This window comes from Lotus japonicus, chromosome 4 (assembly GCF_012489685.1).
Source record: "Lotus japonicus ecotype B-129 chromosome 4, LjGifu_v1.2".
NCBI classification, from domain to species: domain Eukaryota; kingdom Viridiplantae; phylum Streptophyta; class Magnoliopsida; order Fabales; family Fabaceae; genus Lotus; species Lotus japonicus.
Genome location: NC_080044.1, coordinates 24,170,127 through 24,193,960, shown reverse-complemented (window position 1 = coordinate 24,193,960; position 23,834 = coordinate 24,170,127). Strand labels below are relative to the sequence as shown.

The following is a 23,834-nucleotide window of genomic DNA, read 5'->3' as shown; positions in this document are numbered from 1 at the left end:
TCGTCGTGGAAGGTTTCGAGAGAGAAACATCGATGGAGGGTGTCAAGAGACAACGAATATATGAGGGTGTTGAGTGGAAGTAATGGTGGGAGATGCGGGATGGTGGTAACAATGAAGAGTTTTGGGCGGTGCTTTGGTGGAGTGTATAAGAAAGTGAGGCGATGGTAAAGGGTGTCGAGTAGTTTTGCTAGTGAAGGATGATGACGATGATAGCAGAGGGTGGAGTATGTGAGGTGATGATGGCAAAAAATAAGTGTTAGAAGGTTATACCATGAAGGAGGCCATAGACAGTAGCCGTATTGGGGGGTCTACGTGAAGGTGGCGATGAAGATTGTGGTGTGGTAGTGTTATCGATGGTGGGGGTGGCATTGATATTTGTGATGGAGGGTGGAGAGATGGTGACATATGATGTCAGGTGATAAGAGATGTACAATGTATCAGGTCGCTATAATGATGGTGGAGAGTTCCAAGCGATTGTGACAATGATAACAATGGATAAAGGAAACAAAGAAAAACAGTGAGGGATGAGAATGTGTAATATTTTAAAACTAAAAACCATAATAATTTAAATGTCTATTTGGTTGAGCCCTCTAATAAGCACACGTTTTTTTTTTGTAAAGGGTCATTTGACCTCCTACCACAGGTTATCGATTTTTAAAAAAAGATTTGAATTTAAAAATTAAAGTATTTTAACTTTTAGCCCAAATCTATCCTAAATAATATTAGAACCCCACCCCACCACTTCTCCGGCACCCTCCCTATCATCAACCTCCTCCACCTCCACCACAACCACTATCACCTCTATGGTCAAAGAACTGAACCCAATAGGCAACCCCCAATCATCCATCTCCACCACCATTCTTCAGCCAAAGGCCACAAAAAAATCATTTTCCCCTCCACCTTCATCAAGCTCCGCCATTACTACTTCCACCAAAACAAAAACCGTAAATCACCACACAAAGCTACTCCCTCGCATCTTTCACAACCAACTCTGCCTAAACCAACCTCCACCATCTCGTCATTCCATCACCCTCAAACCATAAGAGAAACCCTAACCTCTGGAACAGTTCTAAACTGTAATCAGAGAGGAGATGAAGAAGAGAAGCCATCCAATCTAATCTAAAACCTATGAAGGAACCTTAGACACTTAGTACTGTTGTGCTGGTGCATACTGATCACGATCAACAAAGTTAATGGCATACATGGCATAAATTATATCAGGAATATAGCCCAAAATAGTAAGAAGCAAGTAAATGATGAATTCAACGTGCATAAAACCAATCACAATCACCAATCTGTCAAAAATCAAATACCAAATCCAACAAACTAATAATCTAATACTATCATATAACTTCAGATTGGTCAATTATTATCCAATTAATTAAGAACTCAATTTATTTCACAACTTCCATAGTTTTAATTCACTCAATATTCAGATCAAAACCCAGAAAGGGGAAAACTGTGAAAGAGATAAAAAAGAACCGATTTTGAGAATGAAAAAAGGAAAAACAAGTCAAAGGGGTGTTGGTATGAAAAATTGGGGCAGATTATACATCCAGTGCACAACAATCCGTGAAGATCGACGAGTGAGGAGGGTGGGAGGCGCGGCGTGACGGGCGAGGACAAGGAGGGAGGCGTTGTGGACTGGTTTGGTAGGTGCTTGGGTAGTTGGGTGGGAGCCTGTGAAAGACTTATGTTCAGGGGGTTCATCTGAACCCGGGTTCATCTGAACCCCCTGAATGCAACACAGGTCCGCCACTGGATATTAAGTTACCATAAAATGTTGGAAAAAAGCATATTCAAAATACTTATCCTTCACTAGTATATATTTCAGATAATTGAGTTTTTTCTCGTATAAAGAACCAAGTCTAAATCTAGAGCTCTCAAGAGGTGAGCCCGAAACTATTTTTTTTTGAAAATGAAAATTTGATTAATTAAAGATAAGCTTGAGACCATCCTTCTCAAGTAGGAGAAAAAAACCCTCTCAAAAGAAGAGGGAGTTACAACAAACTCCACAAAGGTTGGGCCCTACCACAACCTTCCTTGGCTAAATGAACCGCTAAATCATTTGCCTCTCTAAAAACGTGAACAACTCCCACGCACAGAACCTCTCTAAACAGTACATCAATCCTCTTTAGCTCAGGGAGAAGTTTTAGAAGTCTATTTGATTTACAGCCCACCCAACCTACCGCTAAAGCTGAATCGCTATTTTATTATGAAGATCAAGTCCCCTCTTACAAGTGATTGTTCCTCCTCATATAAAGGAGCCTAAGACTACATACATGGATTTGAGTCTAGGTACAAAAATAGTCCATTTGAACAGAACCCACTCATAAAGGGAGACGAGGTCGCCTAAGTCGGTAAAGCACAAAGTCGTCAACATGACGCAATAGCCATACAACACACCAAAAGGAGCAGCTAATTTACATAGTGTTGTCAAACCGCTCACACATGAAGATGTCGCACGTCAAACAAAGAAGTTGTGGCTAAGTGCTCGCCTCAGCTAGGTGACTCGCCTTGACAGATTCCTCACTTGACATGTCCATAAGAAGGTCATCTTGAGGAGAACCACCTCTCAAGCATATCCTAGGCGAGTCCTAAATCTGGGAGGTACATGACTAGCCCACATGCCCACAAGACACTGAGCCTGAAGAATTAAGGTGAAGTGGGTCTTCAATAAGCGAGAATGGAGGAGTTGCCCATGACTGATCATTCCCGACCAGCACAAGTTTCATATAACATTTAAACTAAGCAGAACTACTACCACTGCTATTAGCGCAATGTTAATGTTCTAGAAAATAAATGTTATTATTATTATTTTTTAGAGGAAAAATAAATGTTGTTATTAACAAACCAATGAGTAACACATGAGCTTGGCTGGATGAGGAACCTCTCTTATCACATGACAATGTTAGGTGAAACATTGTGTTATATCTCACTTTATAAATAATCAGAGGATTCTAGTTATTTAATACGGGAAAGACGCACAACTTTAAATGACAAAGTCATGTGTAGCATAGTTTAACAAGTAACAAGTGAAAATTGAGCGACCGAGAAAGAGGAGAGAACACGGTAGGAAGAAATCCCACCAAGGAGAGATTAGCTGAAACCCTAAAAATGCTAAGAACACTAAAACTGGGAACAAATGCTCATTTTCCTTCTTATCTATTAATCAAAGAGAAATACAAATTTATAATAACAACCATATTCTTAGAGTCAAATTGGGCCTTACAAATGACCATATCCTAAGAGAGGAACATTCTAGATAAATAATAGACTGAAATTAACAAATATAAAAACAACTAAATAAGATGTAATTCTGATCCCATTGGCCTACATGATTGTGGAGGGACCTGGCACAACATTCAGCAGGTAGCCAGGTACCAGAAATTGAGGAAGCCAATACAATTATAAGGTAGCATTAAACAGGTAAATTTGAATACATCTATAACGTAGCACTTGGTTCTCCAAAACTATTTACACCAGGAATCATATAAAATTCAATGTCTATGAACTTGGGCCTTTATTGCAAGGGAAAACTGGGAAAACCTTTTTGGTGTGGTTGAAAAGCTATGCTACAAGCTATTAGAAGAGGCAATCAAAGTTATTCTGACGACATGACTTAGGCCTCCGCATCTTCCTCATCCTCAATTCCAACCCAACGCGTGAATGCGAAAAGAAACTCCTTAAAGTTCACCATTCCATTTTTATCCCAATCCATTTCTTCTGCAGCATTTTGCAGAAAATACAAGATTAACATTAATACATAAAATACTACTAGGGAAGAAAAAAATAGACACTGTTGCTTTTGAGTTGTTACTGTATAGGAGTCATTGGAGTGAAATTTTAGAACGAGTGATGGTCAGTTTTTATTTACAGTACGTAAATGAAAAAAAAAAATTAGGTCCCAATACATATTACTGATGCTAGTTCTACATTTCATGCATAAGCATGAGAAATACTAACATGAGTAGACCGAAAAAATAACAGATAAATAGACAACCTATCAGCAATACAAGGAGTACAAGATGCTTAGCCTGTCATGATCCTTTAATGTTGCCTCTACTAGTTTTTCGAAAAAATGTGTCTTATGATCTAGCTTGACCACTAAATGTAATAGATATTCTTTGTTCTTTTCTTGTGAAAACTGAAAACATGTTCAAAACATTTAGTTCATATCTATGTTTAAGCAAGCTTGAATGCACACTATGTGAGTGTATATGTATATGTATTTACAGAGAGGGATAAGGAAAGACAACTGACCAAATCTTTTCATGGCTATTCTTCCAGAAGAACGCTCCCCTGATACAGTTTCATTTATAGCTTGGACCATTTCACTTTTGCTTACATATCCATCCTTATTCTTGTCTAAGAATACAAATGTATCAACCAAAGTCTCAAATGTGGTCTCCAGATCTGGCATTCCAATTCTAGATTTCTAGTGAAGTCAGGGAGAACAATTTGAAAAGGTAAGACATATGGAAACTCATCACTTATAGTTATCGAAGAAAACAGGAAGGCAAGCATGAAATCCATTAATGTCTTCTGCATTGCATTGCATCAAAGTTCAAACTAAAAAGCTTATAACCTGTTCTTCAATTTTAATGGATTATTTGACAAACTTCACTGAATGATAAATTACAACTTTTCATATATTTGAATGATAAAAGTCTAGGCTGTCCCTGAAGAAATGCATGAATTAGAAAAGCAAGGCCAAGCCAGAAAAACTTGATTGAAAAAATAGAACTGAATTGTTCATTAAGTCAAAACAGCTACAGAAATACAAAAGAATCTATATTCAATTCTCTGGAGTTAAAAGTTATAATAATCCAAATAATTCAAACAAGAACCGGAGGTTAGAGCACATAAAATTTGAGGTGTAAGATATTAAACCATTCATATACTTTTATCTTTTAGCTTAAGAGCCTCTAAGTAATTTAGAGTTCAATCCTTTTTACACCCATTATTCTAAATAAAAACTAAATTTCAGCACAAGGTTGGTTGAACCGGTGCATTATCCACGCTTCAAGCCCATATGGCTTTTGCGTAGGGATGTGTTAGATATAAAAACATTCATGTGCTTTAGCCCTAGCATAGGTAGTTGGTTCATATCAATATGTTTGGCGTTACTAGTCTTTCTCCCAAATTTGTGTTTTAGCATATACAGTAATGAAATTAATGTGGCACAGATGATAGGATACTGCTTGAACTGCTGCTCGGTCATCCTTGAGAAGGTGCACAAGGCAGAGTAGCACAATAAACTCACTGAACTCCATTCCCATATCCTCATTGATATCACATGCTTCAAAAAGATCATTGACCTCCTCCTCAGTAAAAGAAATTTCCAGCTTACTGAAACACTTTTTCAATTCTTCTTGATCTATTGCCCCATTAGAATCCTCATCTGTAAGAAACGCCACAAACCTTAGCAATTATAATAAATAGATATATCGATTTGGGTGTGCACGTATTGGTGAAAAAACATTGATTAATGACTTTTTGCTGCTGCACTGCTAGAGCCTATAAATAAGCTTGACAATTGCAGTTCTAATAACAAAATTAAGCACTGCTTATTAGTTTTAGAATAGACTAAAATCTAATTGAATTCCTATAAATATTGTAACTTTTGACCATATGATTAGCTGCAGTGTTTCATGGCATACGCGTAATAAAAAGTTCTGAGAAGAGACTAACCTCTTACTATTACTTTGGCATGACATTGTAGTCTCTACTTTCAGGCCCATTTTTTACATTTATATCAGACTTCTGTTAGAAGGTATCCACAATCAAAATACCAACTTAACAAAACCATAAATTTGAATTAGAAACCTACCGAATTGCTTAAATATGGCTTTGCATTTTCCGAAGCTTTCATCAATTTTCGGGAATTTCAAGATGATAGTGTTGAATGATTTCACAGAACTTCCATGAGATTCCCTCTTTTGCATTGCTTCAACCATTTTAGCTTCAAGCTTGGTTTCTGGTATCCAAGCATTCTTGGGTGATTCACCCTTTCCTAATGCACCTCCCATTGCCAAACAATATACCAAAGAAGGCTTCAGAAATGGTGCCTCCGGAACCTGGCAAGCAAGAGTTGAAAGTTTTATAACATCTTAAATGTAAATAGTTAACAAAACCTAAATATGAATTTACCCTCACATCCCAGTCTATGTATATGCATTTTAAAATTTGTTTTTCTTAAGAGATAATCAAATATACATAAATAAGGTTTAGGATCCATCTTCTCAAGTGTCCTAAATTGTAATGTAATAAAGTTTTAGGCCAATTCATTAGCCCCCTAAAACTATTCAAAGAAAAAGCTGAATGTGAGAAGATAATCAATTATTAACCCCCTAAAGAAATTGAGATCATCAGTTTTAGCAGCAAAAAAAAAAAAAAATTGGGTCAATTATTTCCTAGAATAAATACTAAATGCTTAATGGAAGCTCAATTGATTATTTTTTGTTGTTGCCCAATGTATCTCCACAACCAGAAGGCATGAGACTAATCCCATAAGGCTCTGAGATCACATTAAGTGGATAGACATCTCCCAACAAATCATTCTCCATACACACCGCCGAATGATCGAACCTGAATTGAACTAGATGCTTAAGGAGATCAGTTACTAGCTGTGCTAGACCTTGTTGGTCAATTGACGATTTTGATTGTGAATAGATATGACATGCAAATAAATGAATTCAACTTAATAATTCTACAAATGATTCCAACACCCTAATGATTGGAACGCTAATCAAGAAGTAATTAGGCATATTCCCTTCACTTTATTCTTGAATTTGAAAGATACAAGTGGAAAAGACCGTTTACCAAGCCAATATAGATTGCAATACCACAAAAGAAAGTTATTAGTTATAGCATATTCGATTCCATTCAGCTTCTCATAATCAATTCTGACATAAGTTAGTTATGCACATAAAATGAATGAAAAAAAATGAAAGGCATGAGAGTAGAAAGGAGCAAAACACTACCAGGGAGAAGAAGGAGCAAGAGTTCCCAAGCTCCTTGGATTGAAAATGAAGGTGTGAAGATGCAAGAACACAAACTCGCGTGTTAATCTGAAATAACTAACAAAGAGTAGTTTGAGGGTGATGTAGATGGTGACTTTGGTTTTGTAGAAAGATGAGATGCATGTGAAATGAAGTTGAATAGAAAACCAATCTTAGGAGAGTGATGTTTTTTTTACTTGGTCTGGTCTGCCCTTTCATATGTCTCAGCCTACGTTTGCGCTGCTCCCACCACGTACTGTCCTTGCTCTCCATCTAACCGCGTCTTCTGCAATTTTTGCAATAAAATATCATGTTATTATTATTATAGTATGAAAATGACTGAATAATTAAAATAGGTAAAATAGAATTGAAAGAGAAAAATTATCAATTTAGTATTAGAAAATTAAACATTGATCAATACAATCTTTGAAATATGAAAAGGATAATATATTTTGGTTCTTTCAAAGACTAAATAATTTTGTTTTTCATGGATAGCATTAGGATTTTAATGTTGACGTACGTGTAACATGAATTCTACTTCTACATATTATAATTTATTAAATTACTAATATATGTTGAAATTTTTATTACATCTTTTTTTAAACAACCCTTCATTAAAAAGAATTAAACAGCTCATGACCAATACATCATACTAAGAAAAAAAAATATTTGGAAGAACCTCTTCAACCGACACTAAGGAAAGGTACAAAGCTTTTAGCCATATAATCAACCACACTATGACAAACAAAAAATAAAAAATAAAACTCAAAAGAATTACACCAAATCAAGATAAGAATGCCCTTCCTTTTGACGACGCTTCCAAGCCTCAATTGCAAACAATCCATTCAAAACACACTGTACACAAACAGTGACGGAACTTCAACAAAATTACATTAGGGAGGGAGCTCAAATAAATTTAAATATATAAATTTTGAAATATTTTGTTAACAGTAAAAAAGTCTTTCATAGTGAATCAAAAGTCATTTAGTGTAAGTACATAAGTATTTTAATTTATATATTATCATATACTAAAATCCAAATCACATAAAGTGTTGCTAACCATAATGAAATAACTAAATTTCCTTACATAAAGTAGCATAATCAAAGTCTAAGTTCAGCATAATCAAAGTCAAAGCTAAGTTGTAAAATTGACCACTACCAAATCCACTAAATCAAAATAGTCTACTAGCAAAATCCAACTCTCTGTGTCAGCAAGACCTGCATACCCAAAATATTGCAATAATAGTCAACAAAAAAAGAACCATGTTAACTAAGCCAACAATGATTGATTTATAAAAGAGTCAAATTTTAGGTTCAATTTCATAAATTTGTCATGTAATTGCAATATATTATACATATAGAAAATGATTAGAAATTACCTCTAATTAAAGTGCCGCTCTGCGTTCCTTCATTGACTTGAAAGTATCAATAATAGAATCTGAACTAAAACTTGATGCAATCTCCCTTTTAATTTATACTATCATGCTATCAGCAAGAAAGTCATCTTCCATCTTGTTTCTCAACCTGGTCTTGATTGGAGTTGTGGATTGGAGTTAATTATTTTGTCTTGAGCCAATGACTATGAGCCGTGAGAAGTGAGAAAGATGAAGTTTCTTCAAAGTGCAAATCCAAAAAGTAAAGTTAAAGTGAGCTTTTGTCAATTGTATTGTATTCAGAAAGTACTAAAATATTAGAATTTTATTTTTTTATAAACTTGTTGGGTAAGTCTCCTACTTTTTCTCCTTTTTCCGGTACTATGAGTCTATGACGTTTTTTTTAAAGAATTTGGTACTTGAGTCGGTGACATTGACATAAGTTTTATTAGTTTTAAATTTTATTTTTGTGTGTATTAAATTACTCTCACAATTTTAACCCGTGTGTGGTGAAAGTTAAATATATTTTCAAAAATGGGGCTCCTAAGGATCAAAGACTTAACATATAATTTAACAACAACTTTTTACCACTGCAACTTACAGTTATTAGATATTATATATATGATTTTATAGACTATAATATATATCCTATATACTAAATTTTTTTTTAGCCAAATCTGTGGGGGGGAGCTACAGCTCCCCTATGTCAACCTTAAGGTCCGCCACTGTACACAAATATAAATTAGCCGCTAAAGATAAAAAAATAAGTTCAACAAAAACCAACAGTCTCCACAATCAAAAGAGATAAAACATCAAATATAAGTTGTTGCCGCTGCCAACACTTCACCACTATGATCACGAGCCACCAAACCTAAACCCACCTTCTCAACTAAAACATAAATATCAAAATTCACTTTATCCTATAGATGTTTCTAATATTGATATATGAATCCTCTAGATGTTTGAATAACAACATACACTAAATGTCATGTCCAATTCAAGCCAAGAAACTAACTCCAAGGAGTAATTGACAAATGATGGTTGCTCCGTCAAAGCAATGTTGTGTGAAGGTAGAAATCCGAGTCGGCGAGTCACAAACTTCTAGGAGAAGAAACAATGACAATATATATATTTTTTTTATAGGCAAAATGACAGTATATGTTTTTTGATACAATGGAAAAATAAACTACACATTTCAAAATTGAACTCTGAACCTTCTACTCAATCCCTGGACCATCTACCTTTAATCCATATATATATATATATATCACATAACTCTTACTTAAGCTATTATCGAACATCATTTGATTGAATAATATTTGATATCTAATTTTGTTTTCAAATATTGATGATTTTATAATGGTATGGATATTTGTCATGTTGTTTCTCGTGCCACAAATGCTCCCGACACATGTCAATATGTAAGAAAATAGAGAAAAAAGATCTTATACACTTTTCCATTTCAGTTTTCACACTTCAAGCTAGTGCTACCTTCACTCGTTCTTGAACTCCCTCTCTCCACTTCATCACCATGGCGATGCTATTGAGAAAACTCTTCGATTCAGCCTCGTTGAAGCAGCGAACCACCTCCACCTCCCACCGCCACGCGCCGTCGCCGCTCGGTCTATTCGACGCGCTCCCTCACGACATACTGGTACAAATCCTGCGACTCTTGGCCCCCAACGACGCCGCCAAGCTCAGCCTCGCTTCCAAGGCGTGGCGCTCCGTCGTCGTCTCCGATCAAGCCCTCTGGGCCCGCTTCCTTCAGACCCACCAACATCAACCCTTCGACTCCATCGTGTTTGCAGAGACCATTCTGGCTTCTGGTTACCCCCTTCCGTAAGTAAACTACAAACCACGCTTCGAATTGGTTGTTGTTGTTGGTGCTCTAATGAAGCTTCGAATTGCGTTGCAGGAGCTTGGTTAATCAAGTGCCGCCACTCGAGCGGGTGTTTTCACAACGCGCGCAGTTTCCTGGTGTTGTTATCATCGATGGTTAGTCTCCCACTTTACTTTCCTATCTATCTTTTGTTTGCAAATTGTTAATTATTATTAGAAGTCCCACATCGTCTACACATATGGCATATATAGCCTTTATAAATGGTATAACAACCCGCAACTATTGAGTTAACTTTTGGGTTGAGTTAGGCGTCTTAATTGTTTTATGCTTTTCTCATAATTCATAACATGTATTGTTTAGATTAGCTTATGAATACGTGTTTGTACCGTATTAATAATATATTTTGAACTCATTTCAACAAACTTTTAAAATTAGCTTATGAATTATCAAATAAGTGCTTATTGACACGAGTGATTCATAACATACCGATGAGCGATTTAGAGCTTATTTTAATAAATTGCTTAGATTAGCTTATGAATATGTGCTTGTATGGTCATCGATAATATATTTTGAACTTATTTCAATTAACTTTTAAAATTAGCTTATGAATTACCACAATAAGCGCTTATTGACATGAGTGCTTTCTTAAGCAAACACACGGTAATGGACACTTCTTTGATTTAATTGTACTTAGTTAGGTTTTTTCTTTCTCTTCTCTAGGTGGTTCTGGCTATTGCAAATTTGGTTGGAGCAAAGATGCAAGACCATCAGGACGAGCTGCAACCTTTTTGGTAAGATTGTATGGTTGGAGCCAAAACAAATGATAAGGTTTGAAATTACTGTTTTGTTGGTCTTTATTGTAAAAAATGACAAGCTATTTTGCTCCGGCTGAAGCCAATGCTTTCTGTTTTTCTGTTTTTAACAGTTTTCCGTTTGGTTATATGTCTTCCTGTGAATTTTGATGTGCAGGAGTTTGGTAATGTGGAAATGCCTTTATACTCCAGACTTCGGCATTTTTTTGCAACTATTTATAGCAGGTGCGAGTCATTTTGGGTTTGGTGGAACAGTTTATTTCTTATGAATTATGATCATTTGATCCAAGTGTGCATTGATGATTAGCATGTTACCTGAGTAATCAAGTTGGAGAAAGGGCAGTTGTTTTCTGTTGATGACTTAATTTTTGTCAAGACATAAGTATTTCTGCATATTGTGAGAAAATTCTATCTTCAATGGTCATAATTTATTGGTTTCTTTCTCTGTAGGATGGAGGTGAAACCAAGTTCCCAGCCAGTTGTTGTTTCTCTACCAATATGCCACTATGATGGTTAGTTAGATTTTATGATTTTGCCATGGTTGATAGAATTATTTATGAAAGAAGAACCCCTGAGAATTCCAAACATAGTTTATTTGTTGTTTGATACTCTCTTAAAAGAACTGAATGTGATAAGAAATTATATTTAATGGTGATAACAAATTTCAAGCTGTAGTATCTATAAGCTAATGTACATAAATCCTAATACATGAAAAGCTGAATAAAGTTTGTCTTAATATTTACCCAATAAAGGAAGCAAAAAAAAAAAAAAAATTCTATCCTGAAATAGCCTATTTACAAGTTACAACAGTCCCCCTCAAGCTACTGATTGAATATTCTATCATTCCCTTTCAAGCTACTGCTAGTGATTTGATTGTGGTAATATTGTGTTATAAAAGAATATAAACAGAATAGAAAGTAAGATAATGCATGTATATTGCATCGGTTCGTTTACATTTTATAATAAGATTTTACTAGAGTGAAATTTATATAATATATTTGATATAAATGAATTAGTGTACTCTTCAGTTTTTCTTATGTTTAATTGTACATTGAGTGTAAATAGTTAAAATTATAAAAAATTAATTGTAATAATTAGAAAATTAAATTGGCGAAATTAATTGAAGGGGATTGACGATAAAAAGTAGATGATAATAGATATTCTCAATAAATTAATGTCAATATGAGGTTTCAATTCATGGATTGCATTATCAAGAACCAATTTGGATATGATTTTAAGAATTTGAGGACCAAGTATATCAAATTGTAATAATCTCCCTGTGTATATGTTTGGTGAAGCAAAAGTGTTAGGTGAATATGTGTGTGAGTCTGTATAGCCATGTATGATCTCTTTCCTCATTACAGATACCGCGTCTGCCAAAGCATCACGACAGCAGCTTAAAGAAGCAATCTATTCTGCCCTGTTTGACATGAATGTTCCTGCTGTTTGTGCTCTCAACCAAGTAAGATATTCTAATGGTAAAAATGACACTTCCATTTGCTTTTTTACCAATGCTAAATAAGATTTATTGGCTCTGAGTGTTGGACTTGGAGGATCCATTTTCTTCCCTTTTCAATGAGTACAAGAACATAACCCCATCTCCCCACATCTTAAGCTTTCGATTAGAATTTGGGAGGCCTAACTCTACCCCTTTGGAGGTGAGGATTGCCTTCCCATGTATAAGGGCTATCATGGCCATATCTCTAGTCAATGTGGGACTTCTCAACACACACCCTTAAGCCCAGGGCTGGACATCTGGTGCGTGGAACATGCAGGAATGAACATCTGCAGGTGGTCTCCACTTAAAAATCTAGGATAGGCTCTGATGCCTTATTAAAGTTGAAATAATTCTTCAGTCAATGTGAGACTTCTCAGCACTTTCAACATTTAGAATATCTTTCAAGTGAATTGCAACTATCCTCTCTACTTTTCCATCACTATTTCAATGAAGAAGGATTTGACCCGAAACACCCTGCCGAGGCCTTTACCTTCAGCCAAATGTTTCCTATTATTCCTCTGATTCTGCGATGCTCCCTCCCTTCTTAGCCCTTCCCTTATACCTTTCCCCTCATACTCTAACAGGCCTTTTCTACAGTTTGGCCGGTCTTTTTGTTTCTTTCTTCTCGTTCTAATAACATAGTTCAATGGCCCATCAAGATCCTCTGGCCCTACTACATGTTCTGTTCATCACTTTCTGTAAACATGGTTCAATGCTCCATGAACATACTTGTCAATCAGCTCCATCTTGTCTTCTTGGATTGTCAATCAGACCTGAACCTATCTATTTCATTCAATGCTCTGCTCCTGATTTTGTAGCATTCGGGTGTTTGAGAAGGATAAAGTGAGCATACTTGAGAATATATCCACCACCACTAAGATATCCTCATCCCTTTAGACTTATGCAACCCTATGATAAAGTCCATCGTTAATGCTTCCCAAACTTGAGAAGGGAAGTCATTTGGCTACAAGATAGCTTGAGTGATGTAACTGCATATTTTTGCATTTGACATGTATCACAAGTCACAAGACTTAACGAAATCTTTAATGTATTTCTTCATCCTAGTCCATTTTAGATTTCCTACAATACGGCTACATGTCATAAGGAAACCAGAGTGGCCTTCCATGGAAGGAGCATGGAATTCATCAAGTATCACACGAATCAAGGAAGAGCTAGCCGAAATAACCAGTCTCCCTTTGTGTAGCTGTTACCCTGTCGGTGAATCCTGGTTTAAAAGATGGATCATTCTGTAAGTCGATGATAATATTTGGAACGATGGGATAATAGTGAACTTCCTCTTTGAGTTCCTTGTTGGGGAAGAGACAAGGTTGGTCTGGGCGTGTGGAACAACAATCATTTGTTCTTACTTCTTTGTCAACTTAAGAACCTAGTCTTGGCGCAAAGCTACCTAAATCATCATAAAATGAACAAGAATTAATCATGGGTATATATTTATATTAGTTTTTCCATGAATATTAGTCTTCTGTATTCTTTTGTCCAATCAAGTATGGTTGCTTCTAGTACACCCAAATAATGGTATGGGTTCTTCTGTTCTTTTAATGACTTATTTTTTGTTAGTGCTGCACTTGTATTTACTATATTCACTTACTTATTATCTATTTTGTATATGTAGGCGACATTAGCTCTGTATGCTGCAAACCAAACATCTGGAATAGCTGTTAATATAGGTTTTCAAGTCACATCAGTAGTTCCAAGTATGCTCTGCAATTTTGTTCTCTCATATATTCCTAGTTTATGCATAACAATTTTTTGCAAGAAATACGTTAAAAATCTGGTGTCTTGGACTGGTTCAGAGCTAGTCAAGACTTAACCATTGCTTGCGTTGATCTCTTCTATTTGTTTCCCTTGGCTTGAGCTTATATGCATTGTTGTTTTACAGTTTTAAATGGTATGGTGAGGCGAGAGGTGGGTGTGGAGGTTGTGGGCTTGGGAGCACTAAACCTTACAGGATATCTTAGAGAGAAAATGCAACAAAGCAACATGCATTTTGAATCTTTGTACACTGTTCGCTTGCTGAAAGAGGTATTACAAGTTTGCAACTGCCCTTTCTGTTCTTAAATTATTTTGTTTTGAGGTTTTTTTTTTTAATATGTATATTTGGTGCTGGGGTGCACTTGAGAGGACATAAGTAGACCCTACATACACCTATATCATAAATTTCAGACCTCACTTAGAATGACACTCACCCGTTTCACTTCCTCTTAGTTTTTCTCTCTCTTCCTTCGCTTTATGTAAACTCAAAGCACAAGAGAGGGAGTCTCGTTAGTGAAAATTATCAAAATCATTTTTTAATTTGTAAAGAGAAAAGATTTGTCCTACCCACATAAGTTCACAAGTAGTTTGAGCCATAGCACGATATTCAGCTTCTGCACTAGATCGTGCCACCACATTTTGCTTCTTGCTTTTCCAAGAAATTAAATTACCTCCCAGAAATACACAATAGCCAGTGGTGGATTTTCTATCCATAGGAGATCCTGCCCAATCAGCATCTGAAAATGCCTCCACTCGCATATGTCCATGATCCCTGTACATGATACCTCTTCCTGGAGCTTTCTTCAGATACTTGACAATGCGAATCAATGCTTCCCAATGTGCGTCTGTCGGGGAGGACATAAACTGACTTACAACGCTCACTGGGAAGGCAATATCTGGTCTGGTAACTGTCAAGTAATTCAACTTACCCACCAATCTTCTATATTGTTGTGGGTCAGAGAAAGGAATTCCTTCTGCTGTAAGTTTCATTCCTGGTTCCATAGGGGTCTCACATAGTCACATGGTTTAGATCCCATAAGACCAGTCTCAGCTAGCAAATCCAAAACATACTTCCTCTGAGATATCATAATCCCATTCTTCGAGTACATAACTTCAATGCCCAAAAAGTATTTAAGAATTCCAAGATCTTTGGTCTGAAACTTCGTCTGAAGGAAAGTCTTCAAGTTGCCAATTCCTTCACTATCACTACCTGTAATCACAATATCATCAACATAAACAACCAATAAAATGCAGCCTTTATTAGTTTGCTTGAAAAACACAGTGTGGTCACTCTCGCTTCTTCGTAAACCAAACTCCATAACAACATCACTGAATCGTCCAAACCAGGACCTAGGTGATTGTTTTAGGCCATACAATGATTTCTTGAGTCGACACACTTTCCCACACTCCCCCTGAGCAACAAACCCGGGTGGTTGCTCCATGTATACCTCATCCTGTAAATCACCATGTAAAAATGCATTCTTCACATCTAACTGGAACAAAGACCAATGATTAGTAGCAGCAAGAGAGATGAGAATGCGAACAGAGGACAATTTAGCAACAGGGGAAAAAGTATCAGTGTAGTCGACCCCATATGTTTGAGCATATCCCTTGGCAACCAACCGAGCTTTCAGGCGAGCCAAAGAACCATCAGGGTTTACTTTAGTAGTGTAAACCCACTTACACCTAACAACCTGTTTCCCCGCAGGTAAAGGGACCAAATCCCAAGTCACATTATGCTCAAGGGCCAGCATTTCCTCCTCCATAGCCTGCCTCCAACCAACATGTGATAAGGCATCTTATAGAGACTTAGGCACAGACACAGAATCTAAGGCAGCAACAAAAGACTTAGAGGCAGGTGACAATTTATTGGAAGTGACATAAGAAGAGATGGGGTAAGAGCAAGTGCGTTTACCTTTACGTAAAGCTATAGGGAGGTCCAAATTATCATGAGGGTCTGAAGACACCAGAGGAAGTGAAGGTTGAGATTGAGTATCCGGTGGAGGAGCACTACTCTTCGGCCTGCGACTATATGTCTTCTCATAAAATTGGAAACCTGTACCAGTAGTAGTCTGTGGAGCAGGGGAAGTAGTGATATAAGTTAGGAAGGTGTCTTCTGACTCACATACCGGGAGAGAGGAGGGCGACCACCCCGAGAAGGAGCAGTCCTCAAAGAATGTAACATCAGCAGAGACAAGGTAGCGACCAAGATCTGGAGAGAAACAACAGTACCCTTTCTGGGTACGAGAGTAACCCAGGAACACACACTTCAATGACTTCGGATCCAACTTAGTCACTTGAGGCCTGACATCAAGAACAAAACAGGTGCAACCAAATACTTTTGGAGGCAAAGGAAACAAAGAACATGACGGAAACAAGACAGAATAAGGAATAACACCATTTAGCACAGTGGATGGCATGCGATTAATTAAATATGCAGCAGTAAGAACTGCATCAGCCCAAAAACATTTCGGAACTTTCATCTGAAACATCAAAGCCCGAGCAACTTCCATAAGATGCCGGTTTTTACGCTCAGCCACCCCATTTTGTTGTGGTGTAACAATGCAAGAAGACTGATGAATCATGCCATGTTTATCCATAAAAGTACGGAATGGTGCAAAGAAGTACTCTTTGGCATTATCACTACGAAGAATACGTATTGGACAGTTAAATTGAGTACGAATTTCAGCACAAAAGTTACAAAATATAGTGAATAACTCAGATCTGGATTTCATTAAATATAACCATGTTGCACGAGAATAATCATCCACAAATGTGACAAAATACTTGTAACCTAATTTAGAAGTTACAGGGCATGGCCCCCATACATCAGAGTGGACAATATGAAATAAAGACATAGCTCTTTTATTCAAACGAGGTAAATAAACACTACGATGGTGTTTAGCAAACTGACAAGACTCACAAGAAAAACTTGATAAGGACTCCAATTGAGGACACAACTTCCTAAGAACTCCTAGAGATGGATGACCGAGACGACAATGAAGCTGAAAAGGAGACACGCTACTGGTACGATAAGCTGTGGATGCCTTCGAGACTCCTTCATCTAGTAGATACAGTCCATCAGATTCTCTTCCTCTACCAATAATCCTCTGTGTCGACAGATCCTGAAACACACAAGAATCCGGAAAGAAGGTTACTGAACACTTTAATGAACTGGTTATTTTGCTAATTGAGAGAAGATTACAAGGAAATTGAGGTAAATATAGGACAGATGACATAGGTAAGGTAGAAACTGGGGTGGTACACCCACTCCCCTTAACACGAACAATGGACCCATCAGCAAGGGTTACAGACGAATGAATACTAGAGGAACTAAATGACGAAAAAATACCCGAATCCCTTGTCATATGATCAGTAGCGCCGGAATCAATGATCCAACGCCGTGAGGTAGAGGATAGACACACAGTAGGATTACCTGTTTGGACAAAGGTAGCTGTGGAGGAGGAAGGTGAGGCTGACTGCTGTGAGATCTGAGACTGCTGTGAGATCTGAAACTGTGTATATCTGGCAAACTCATCATCACTCATAACCACTGTACGCTTTTTTGGTTGTGTTTGGACAACATCTGACTGGGAAACGTTGTTGGCAAAGCGATGAGGAGCTGCCTGTTGAAAATGTTGTTGGTGCTATTGAGAATTGGGACATTGATTCTTGTAATGACCCAGTTCTCCACAACTATAACATTGGATCTGTCCAGAACGTCCACCACGACCTCTAGCACCACCACGACCTCCTCGGCCTCCACCACGAAAGCCTGAATGGGCCGCTAAAGCAGAGCGATCAGAAGTATCAACATCTGGAGCAGGTTTGGGCTTCTCAAAAGAGGACTGCATGACTCGAGTGAAGACATCAGTGAGAGTATCCACCTGCTTGCTCGACAAAATCTGAGACCGGACCACCTCAAACTCCTGATCAAGGCCAGATAACCAACTCAATGCTATCAATTTCTTCTGTTGGGCTAGCATATCCTCTTTAGCCTTGCAAGATAGGAGAGAAGTCAGTTCCTCAGCATATTTCTTGAATTCCAGAAAATAATCCATCAACTTACGCTTATCTTGTTTCGGACAAAATATCTGCTGCAACAGAGCATAGATGCGATTCAAATTATCAGCTTTCCCAAAAATAAATTGGAGAAACTCCCATAACTCCTTCACTGTTTGACAATGAGTAATCACAGATTGTGTCCGCTTATCAATAGAATTCACCAATAACGCTTATCATCCATCTTCCATTTCGCCGCTGCCGTTGCGTTTGTAGGACAAGACCCCGTCAAATGCTCATCCTTTCCCATTCCTCCAAGGCTTACCTCCACCAAATACTTCCACTCCACATAGTTCTCACCATCCCCATCAAGCTTGATGTCGGTGAGTTTGGACGAAGTAGTCATGAACTCGGTGACTGGGGTCTTCCCTTCACCCTTTGTCTTAGAGTTGTCTTCAGCCATATCTCAGAGAGGAATCACTAAAGAAATAAAAGAAACTCAATACTCAGCGAACAATATGAACGCTGGTTACTAACAGAAAACGCACGTTTCCACCTGTAGAGCACACCGAAACACACCGTCGCACGTCAAAACGTCACCAAATCACCACCGACGGCTGTGAAAATCACTGGGCGTTCCTCAGACAGCAAAGACGCCCTGCTCTGTAACTGAAACGTACGCTATCTGGCTCCGAAACAGCACCTTCGCGATTACTCACATAAACCGCGATTTCGGCATTCTTCCGATTTCTTCAAGACCCGGCCGCCAAAATTTTTTTCCTACCCCCTGCAACCTTGGTCGGCCCTTTCTGAAGTGGCTGGGAGGGGGAAAAAAATTTCGTTTTTTTTTTTTTTACAGGTTGACAGCTGTGACGGCTGACCTAGGCAGGTTGAGAACCTAGGCTCTTGATACCATGTAAAGAGAAAAGACTAAGGGAGAGAGAGATATTGTAATGGGATACACTCCAAGGTGCAGCCTCCCTCATATATATAATACTAGGTTAAGAGTAGTACAACATGTAGTACAAAGTACATATGGGCCTGGCCCATAGACTCTACATCTAACCCTAACTCTTAACATAATCCTTAATGCTAACATAATTTTTAAATTATAATTCTTCTTTTTATAATTGAAATTGAAAACCTTATTCTACTTTTTTCTTATTCACTTATTATATCAAACATCCACTTGTTTGCAGTCAAAATTAGTTATGAATTCTTTAAATTGAAGTAATACAAGCTAATTAAGCTAATATATTAAATTGACAGTTTTACTCTATAAACTTTAGAGTAACGAAAGTAAAGAAAATGTGGGCCAAAAGTAAACACAAATAGCCCTTAGCCTGCACCAGATTGGGCGGGGTGAACAACATATTAGCCTGAATTAATTTTGGTCTGGTAAAAATCTGGCTCTACAGCCTAAATTGACACCTCTGCTTTAAAAAATTGAACAGTGGGAGCTTCTAAGAGATTGATTCTTTAGACATTTCAGAAATTAATAATACACCTTCTTTGGCACAATCCTTCCTGGTGTCTTCATAGTTTTTTAATGCTCTAGTCTCGTTTACTTTTTTCTCCTTTTACACTAAAATGTGGTGAGAATGTAAGGTACCTTGTGTAAGTCTTCCTAGCAGACAGTTGGCAGTCGCATGGGTAAATAAATAGCAGTAAAAGGGTCTTTGAAGAGATCCCAAGTTAGAGATAGTAAGATATAAATAATTGGATGGAGAAATAGGGAGAGATCATTCAGTCAGAAAGTGAGTTTTGGGGCCATTAGAGGCAAGGGAGGTCGTAGACCCTCAAAGTTTTAGAGTACAGAATCCTGTTATGTAATTGGAGATTTTATCCCTATTTCCTGGAATAAAAATACCAGGGGTTCTATCAGCACCCTACTTGTGTAATTTTGTGCTCCCCTTCAAATTATCATATTGTAGTTGCCTCATATTTTGTTGGTTACATGGAACAGAAGCTCTGCTATGTTTCTTTGGACTATGAAGCTGAGCTATTGAAAGATACACAAGCATCATTTGAAGGTGTAGAAGGGTTGTTTACGCTCTCAAAAGAGCGGTTTCAAACAGCAGAGATCTTATTCCAGCCACGTCTTGCTGGGTTGTAAGTTTTTGTACCTTTTTCAATGTGGTTACAGCTTACAACAGATTCAGGATGCTTGCTTAGGAGATTATATTCCTGTCTACTGTGATTGTGTCATCATCCATAAATTAGCATGCCATGTTTTCACCATGATTGAATGGACTGTAAAAAAAGGAAAATAAATCTTTTTAAATAAATTAACGCTGCACCTTTCTGTTCATTTGTTCTTCTTTTAAAGAACTTGGGTGTTTTTCCTTTGCCTTTACTTGAGTTGTTAATTTATTATAATTTTTTAATAGGTATGTCACAAAAAGTAACAAAAGGAAGAGATTTTAAGCCAGTGACTTGATCCTTCATCTTCCTCTTAAAAAAGAGTGATGACATTTTCTTGGACACAGTGGTATTATCTGAATATGATGAAATTTTCTTTAATTTATACTTTTGGAGCTTTGCTTGATAATTGATTGGACCTATTTTCATTTCAGTTTTGTTCTTTTCCAACTTCAAACCGTTTTCAGTAATTGGTGTGTTTGATATTTGTTATACTAAGTTGATACTATTTTAAATCTATATAAAACTTTTGGCAGTATTCTTATAGAGACATCTATCTTATCTTTTCCTCATTTTTAAAGCATGCACTGAATTGCACCTTCCTATCAAATTTGACTGGTACAAATGTGAGTCTTTCTTCCAGAAAGCTGTCATTCTGTTTAGTTCTATCACAAACAAATTTTAAGTTGGATTCATAAAATGGCATACTATATCATACAATATTTATTTGGGTCCATTACTAGTTCTAAGCCGAATCCAATAAAAGTCAAGTTAGTTGAGTTTTGGGAAATAATGAACCTGTATCATACAAGATTTGTTTTCATACGTTGATAATTGTCTAAATCAGGCAGTATGATTGATTATGATCCCCCTTTCGTCTTAATTCTTTCATATTTTTCCTGAATCGTAGCTTAACCATATTTTGCACTTCTTGTTATAGGCGAGGAATGAGTTTGCACCAGGCTATAGCTCTCTGCATGGACCATTGCTATTCTGCAGAATTAGCAGGCAACAATGATTGGTTTAAGACCATAGTCTTATCGGGAGGGACTGCATGTTTACCAGGCTTAGCAGGTAAATGTCCCTTCTATTTTGGCATTTTTCGTCTTTGCAACAGAGCTGAAACATGAAATGGAGCTACAATACAGAAAACACATGGTGATGAGCTACAGTTAAGATTTCTAATTCTACTTTCGGTATTGTACTGGTTCAGAACGGCTAGAGAAGGAACTTCATTCGTTCCTTTCTCCACATATGTCCAACGGGATCAGAGTAATACCTCCTCCATATGGTGCAGATACAGCATGGTTTGGTGCAAAGATTATTGGCAGCGTGAGCTATCCACCAACTGAAAAATATTCACATTTTGTTTTCTCCATATGATGTTACTTTTATGTTGATTGAGTTCTAATATTGAATCTTCCTATAAAACTGAATTTACTAGCAAATTTATTGATTTTCATTAATTACCTTAATGTCAGCTTGATTTTTACTTTCTCTGTAAGAAGTTAGTGTCTCTGTAGGGCTGACTATTTCTTAATTATGTGCAGTTGAGCACTTTTCCGGGGCCCTGGTGTACCACAAAGAAGCAGTTTCGTCGGAAGTCTAAAATCAACCGAGTATGGTGATTACTTTGATCCAAATTTTCTTTTCTTTATAATATAAATTATTCTATGAGAACAACCCTTGTTCATAATTTGTAGAGTGGGGGCAGCATCACCAAAGAAGTGAATTTAACTTGACTAGTATTTTAGTAACAATACTTGCACGCAGAGTTTTGGTGGTAAGACGCCTTTACAGGCATCATGTTTGATTATAATAAAATTGGAACACTTCTTTCAGGATGTCTTGTAATGTACCATGTGAAGAAATTGTAAATACAATTCAAGATCAAATGGATTTTATGTATCAGAAATAATACTGACCTTAGAATACATATTTTCACTCTTTTTATTCATCTTTACTTCTGAGGTCTATAGTCGATTCAATGAAGAGTACAGAACATTCTATCTTCATAGTCAGGGAGGTGCAAATTATGCGGTGCAAATTATACCTTTCAATTTTTGTTAGGGATGACAATCAAAATGTAAATGTTATTTAAAAATATGTATATAAGTGGAACAAGATTAAGGAAAAATACTAAAAAAAAAGGAAGACATGGGCAGAGGGGGGTGTTCAGGGGTCACTTCGGTTCGATTTGATTGGAGAATAGAAACCAAATTGATAATTTAATCGGTTTTACCAAATTGATTTGGTTAGGTTTATGCGATGAAAAAGTGAAAAAATGAGATAAAAAATAAAAACTCCAATCACTTTTTGCAAGTTATGAAATTTCTAGTGAACTTTTTTTTTTGACAGCAATTTCTAGTTGATCTTGACATATAACAAAAACATAGCACATATGCCTCTAATATAGAAGATCATGATCATAAACAGATGGTACCAATCATATTCAACGATTGTGTTCCTCAGTGCTTGGCAATCACATGGGTACGACCTTGAGAGTTAGATCTTGGAGAGAATCAGATAGCAACAGGGAAACGTTCACTAAAGGGCCTAGAAGCAAGGAGAACGAAGAAAGCAGAGGTCAAAAAGGGAATGACTAATGAGGCTTGCATGTGAGTGACAACAAGCATGGGGCCTAAGGTTTGAGCATTTGCTCACCCCCGACCATGCATGGAAGAAAAGAGCTCTAGCTCTTCATGCATGTCTGATATGAGGATGAAAATGAAGAGGAGGCACCGAGTTCTAACTGGAAAAAAGTATAAAAAAAAAAGACAATTGGAGTTTCATTGGAGCATGGTGGTTCACGGCAGAAATGTCGGGGCTGGTTCTCTTCTTAGCGTTGATCACATTGCTGGTGGAGATGTTCACAGGAGGTGGTTGTCCTCGCCAGAGAACGTGATTATTGGCATTGGTGGTTCGCTTATGAAGATGGAGCTCATGGAGGAGCTTCTTCCAACGGCTATGAACACTACGAAAAAGGGGTTTCTTTTGTGCTTAGGACGTTGTTTGGGAGCTTTAGGGTCTGCTTTGAGGTTGGTTGTGGTTGTTAGTTGGCCACGATGGTGGTGATGAGAGAGTGAGAGTTTGGAATGAGAAAGACGTGAATTCTGGCATAACACATGTTTCCGTTGAATTTCCTTTTTTCCGTTCTTAGCATTCTCTTTGGTAAGCTTGACATTTCTTTCGAGAAAGACTTTGTTTTCAGTATTTTGTTGGCTTTATTTACGCTCTTGGTATTGTAAGTTTGTCAAGACAGGGTACGACTCCAGCCTTCAGGCCAATCTGTTTCTTTAACTTTTTGGCATGCCAACACTCCGACATTCTTGTATGTCTACCGAAACGAAACCTCGTTCCACCAAATCGCATCCTCTTGCACCAAGATCA

General features: G+C 37.2%; 2 protein-coding genes across 7 annotated transcripts; one reads left to right on the top strand and one right to left on the bottom strand.

The window, feature by feature from the left end:
* Nucleotides 1-3,283: 3,283 nt before the first annotated feature.
* LOC130714691 (probable calcium-binding protein CML21) lies at nt 3,284-7,222 on the bottom strand. Of its 2 annotated transcripts, none has more exons than XM_057564614.1 (5): nt 6,987-7,222; nt 5,834-6,080; nt 5,202-5,404; nt 4,264-4,438; nt 3,284-3,726 (listed from the first exon to the last, which is right to left on the bottom strand). In XM_057564614.1, the coding sequence occupies exons 2-5, from the start codon at nt 6,030-6,032 to the stop codon at nt 3,623-3,625; spliced, it is 681 nt and encodes a 226-aa protein (XP_057420597.1). In that variant the 5' UTR covers nt 6,033-6,080; nt 6,987-7,222; the 3' UTR covers nt 3,284-3,622. The 2 variants fall into 2 exon arrangements, with proteins under 2 accessions (XP_057420597.1, XP_057420598.1); XM_057564615.1 differs by lacking the exon at nt 6,987-7,222 and adding an exon at nt 5,695-5,728 and having other exon boundaries at nt 5,834-5,966.
* A 2,459-nt stretch (nt 7,223-9,681) lies between these two features.
* Nucleotides 9,682-22,401, top strand: LOC130711015 (actin-related protein 8-like). Of its 5 annotated transcripts, none has more exons than XM_057560444.1 (13): nt 9,694-10,216; nt 10,293-10,372; nt 10,938-11,008; nt 11,187-11,254; nt 11,480-11,541; nt 12,394-12,491; nt 14,161-14,242; nt 14,428-14,570; nt 20,269-20,414; nt 21,385-21,518; nt 21,658-21,776; nt 21,995-22,068; nt 22,148-22,401. In XM_057560444.1, coding segments are annotated over exons 1-13 (1,386 nt in total). In that variant the 5' UTR covers nt 9,694-9,908; the 3' UTR covers nt 22,149-22,401. The 5 variants fall into 5 exon arrangements, with proteins under 5 accessions (XP_057416430.1, XP_057416429.1, XP_057416428.1 ...); XM_057560443.1 differs by having other exon boundaries at nt 9,695-10,216; nt 21,995-22,063; XM_057560447.1 differs by lacking the exon at nt 21,658-21,776 and having other exon boundaries at nt 9,682-10,216.
* The last annotated feature ends 1,433 nt before the right edge of the window (nt 22,402-23,834 follow it).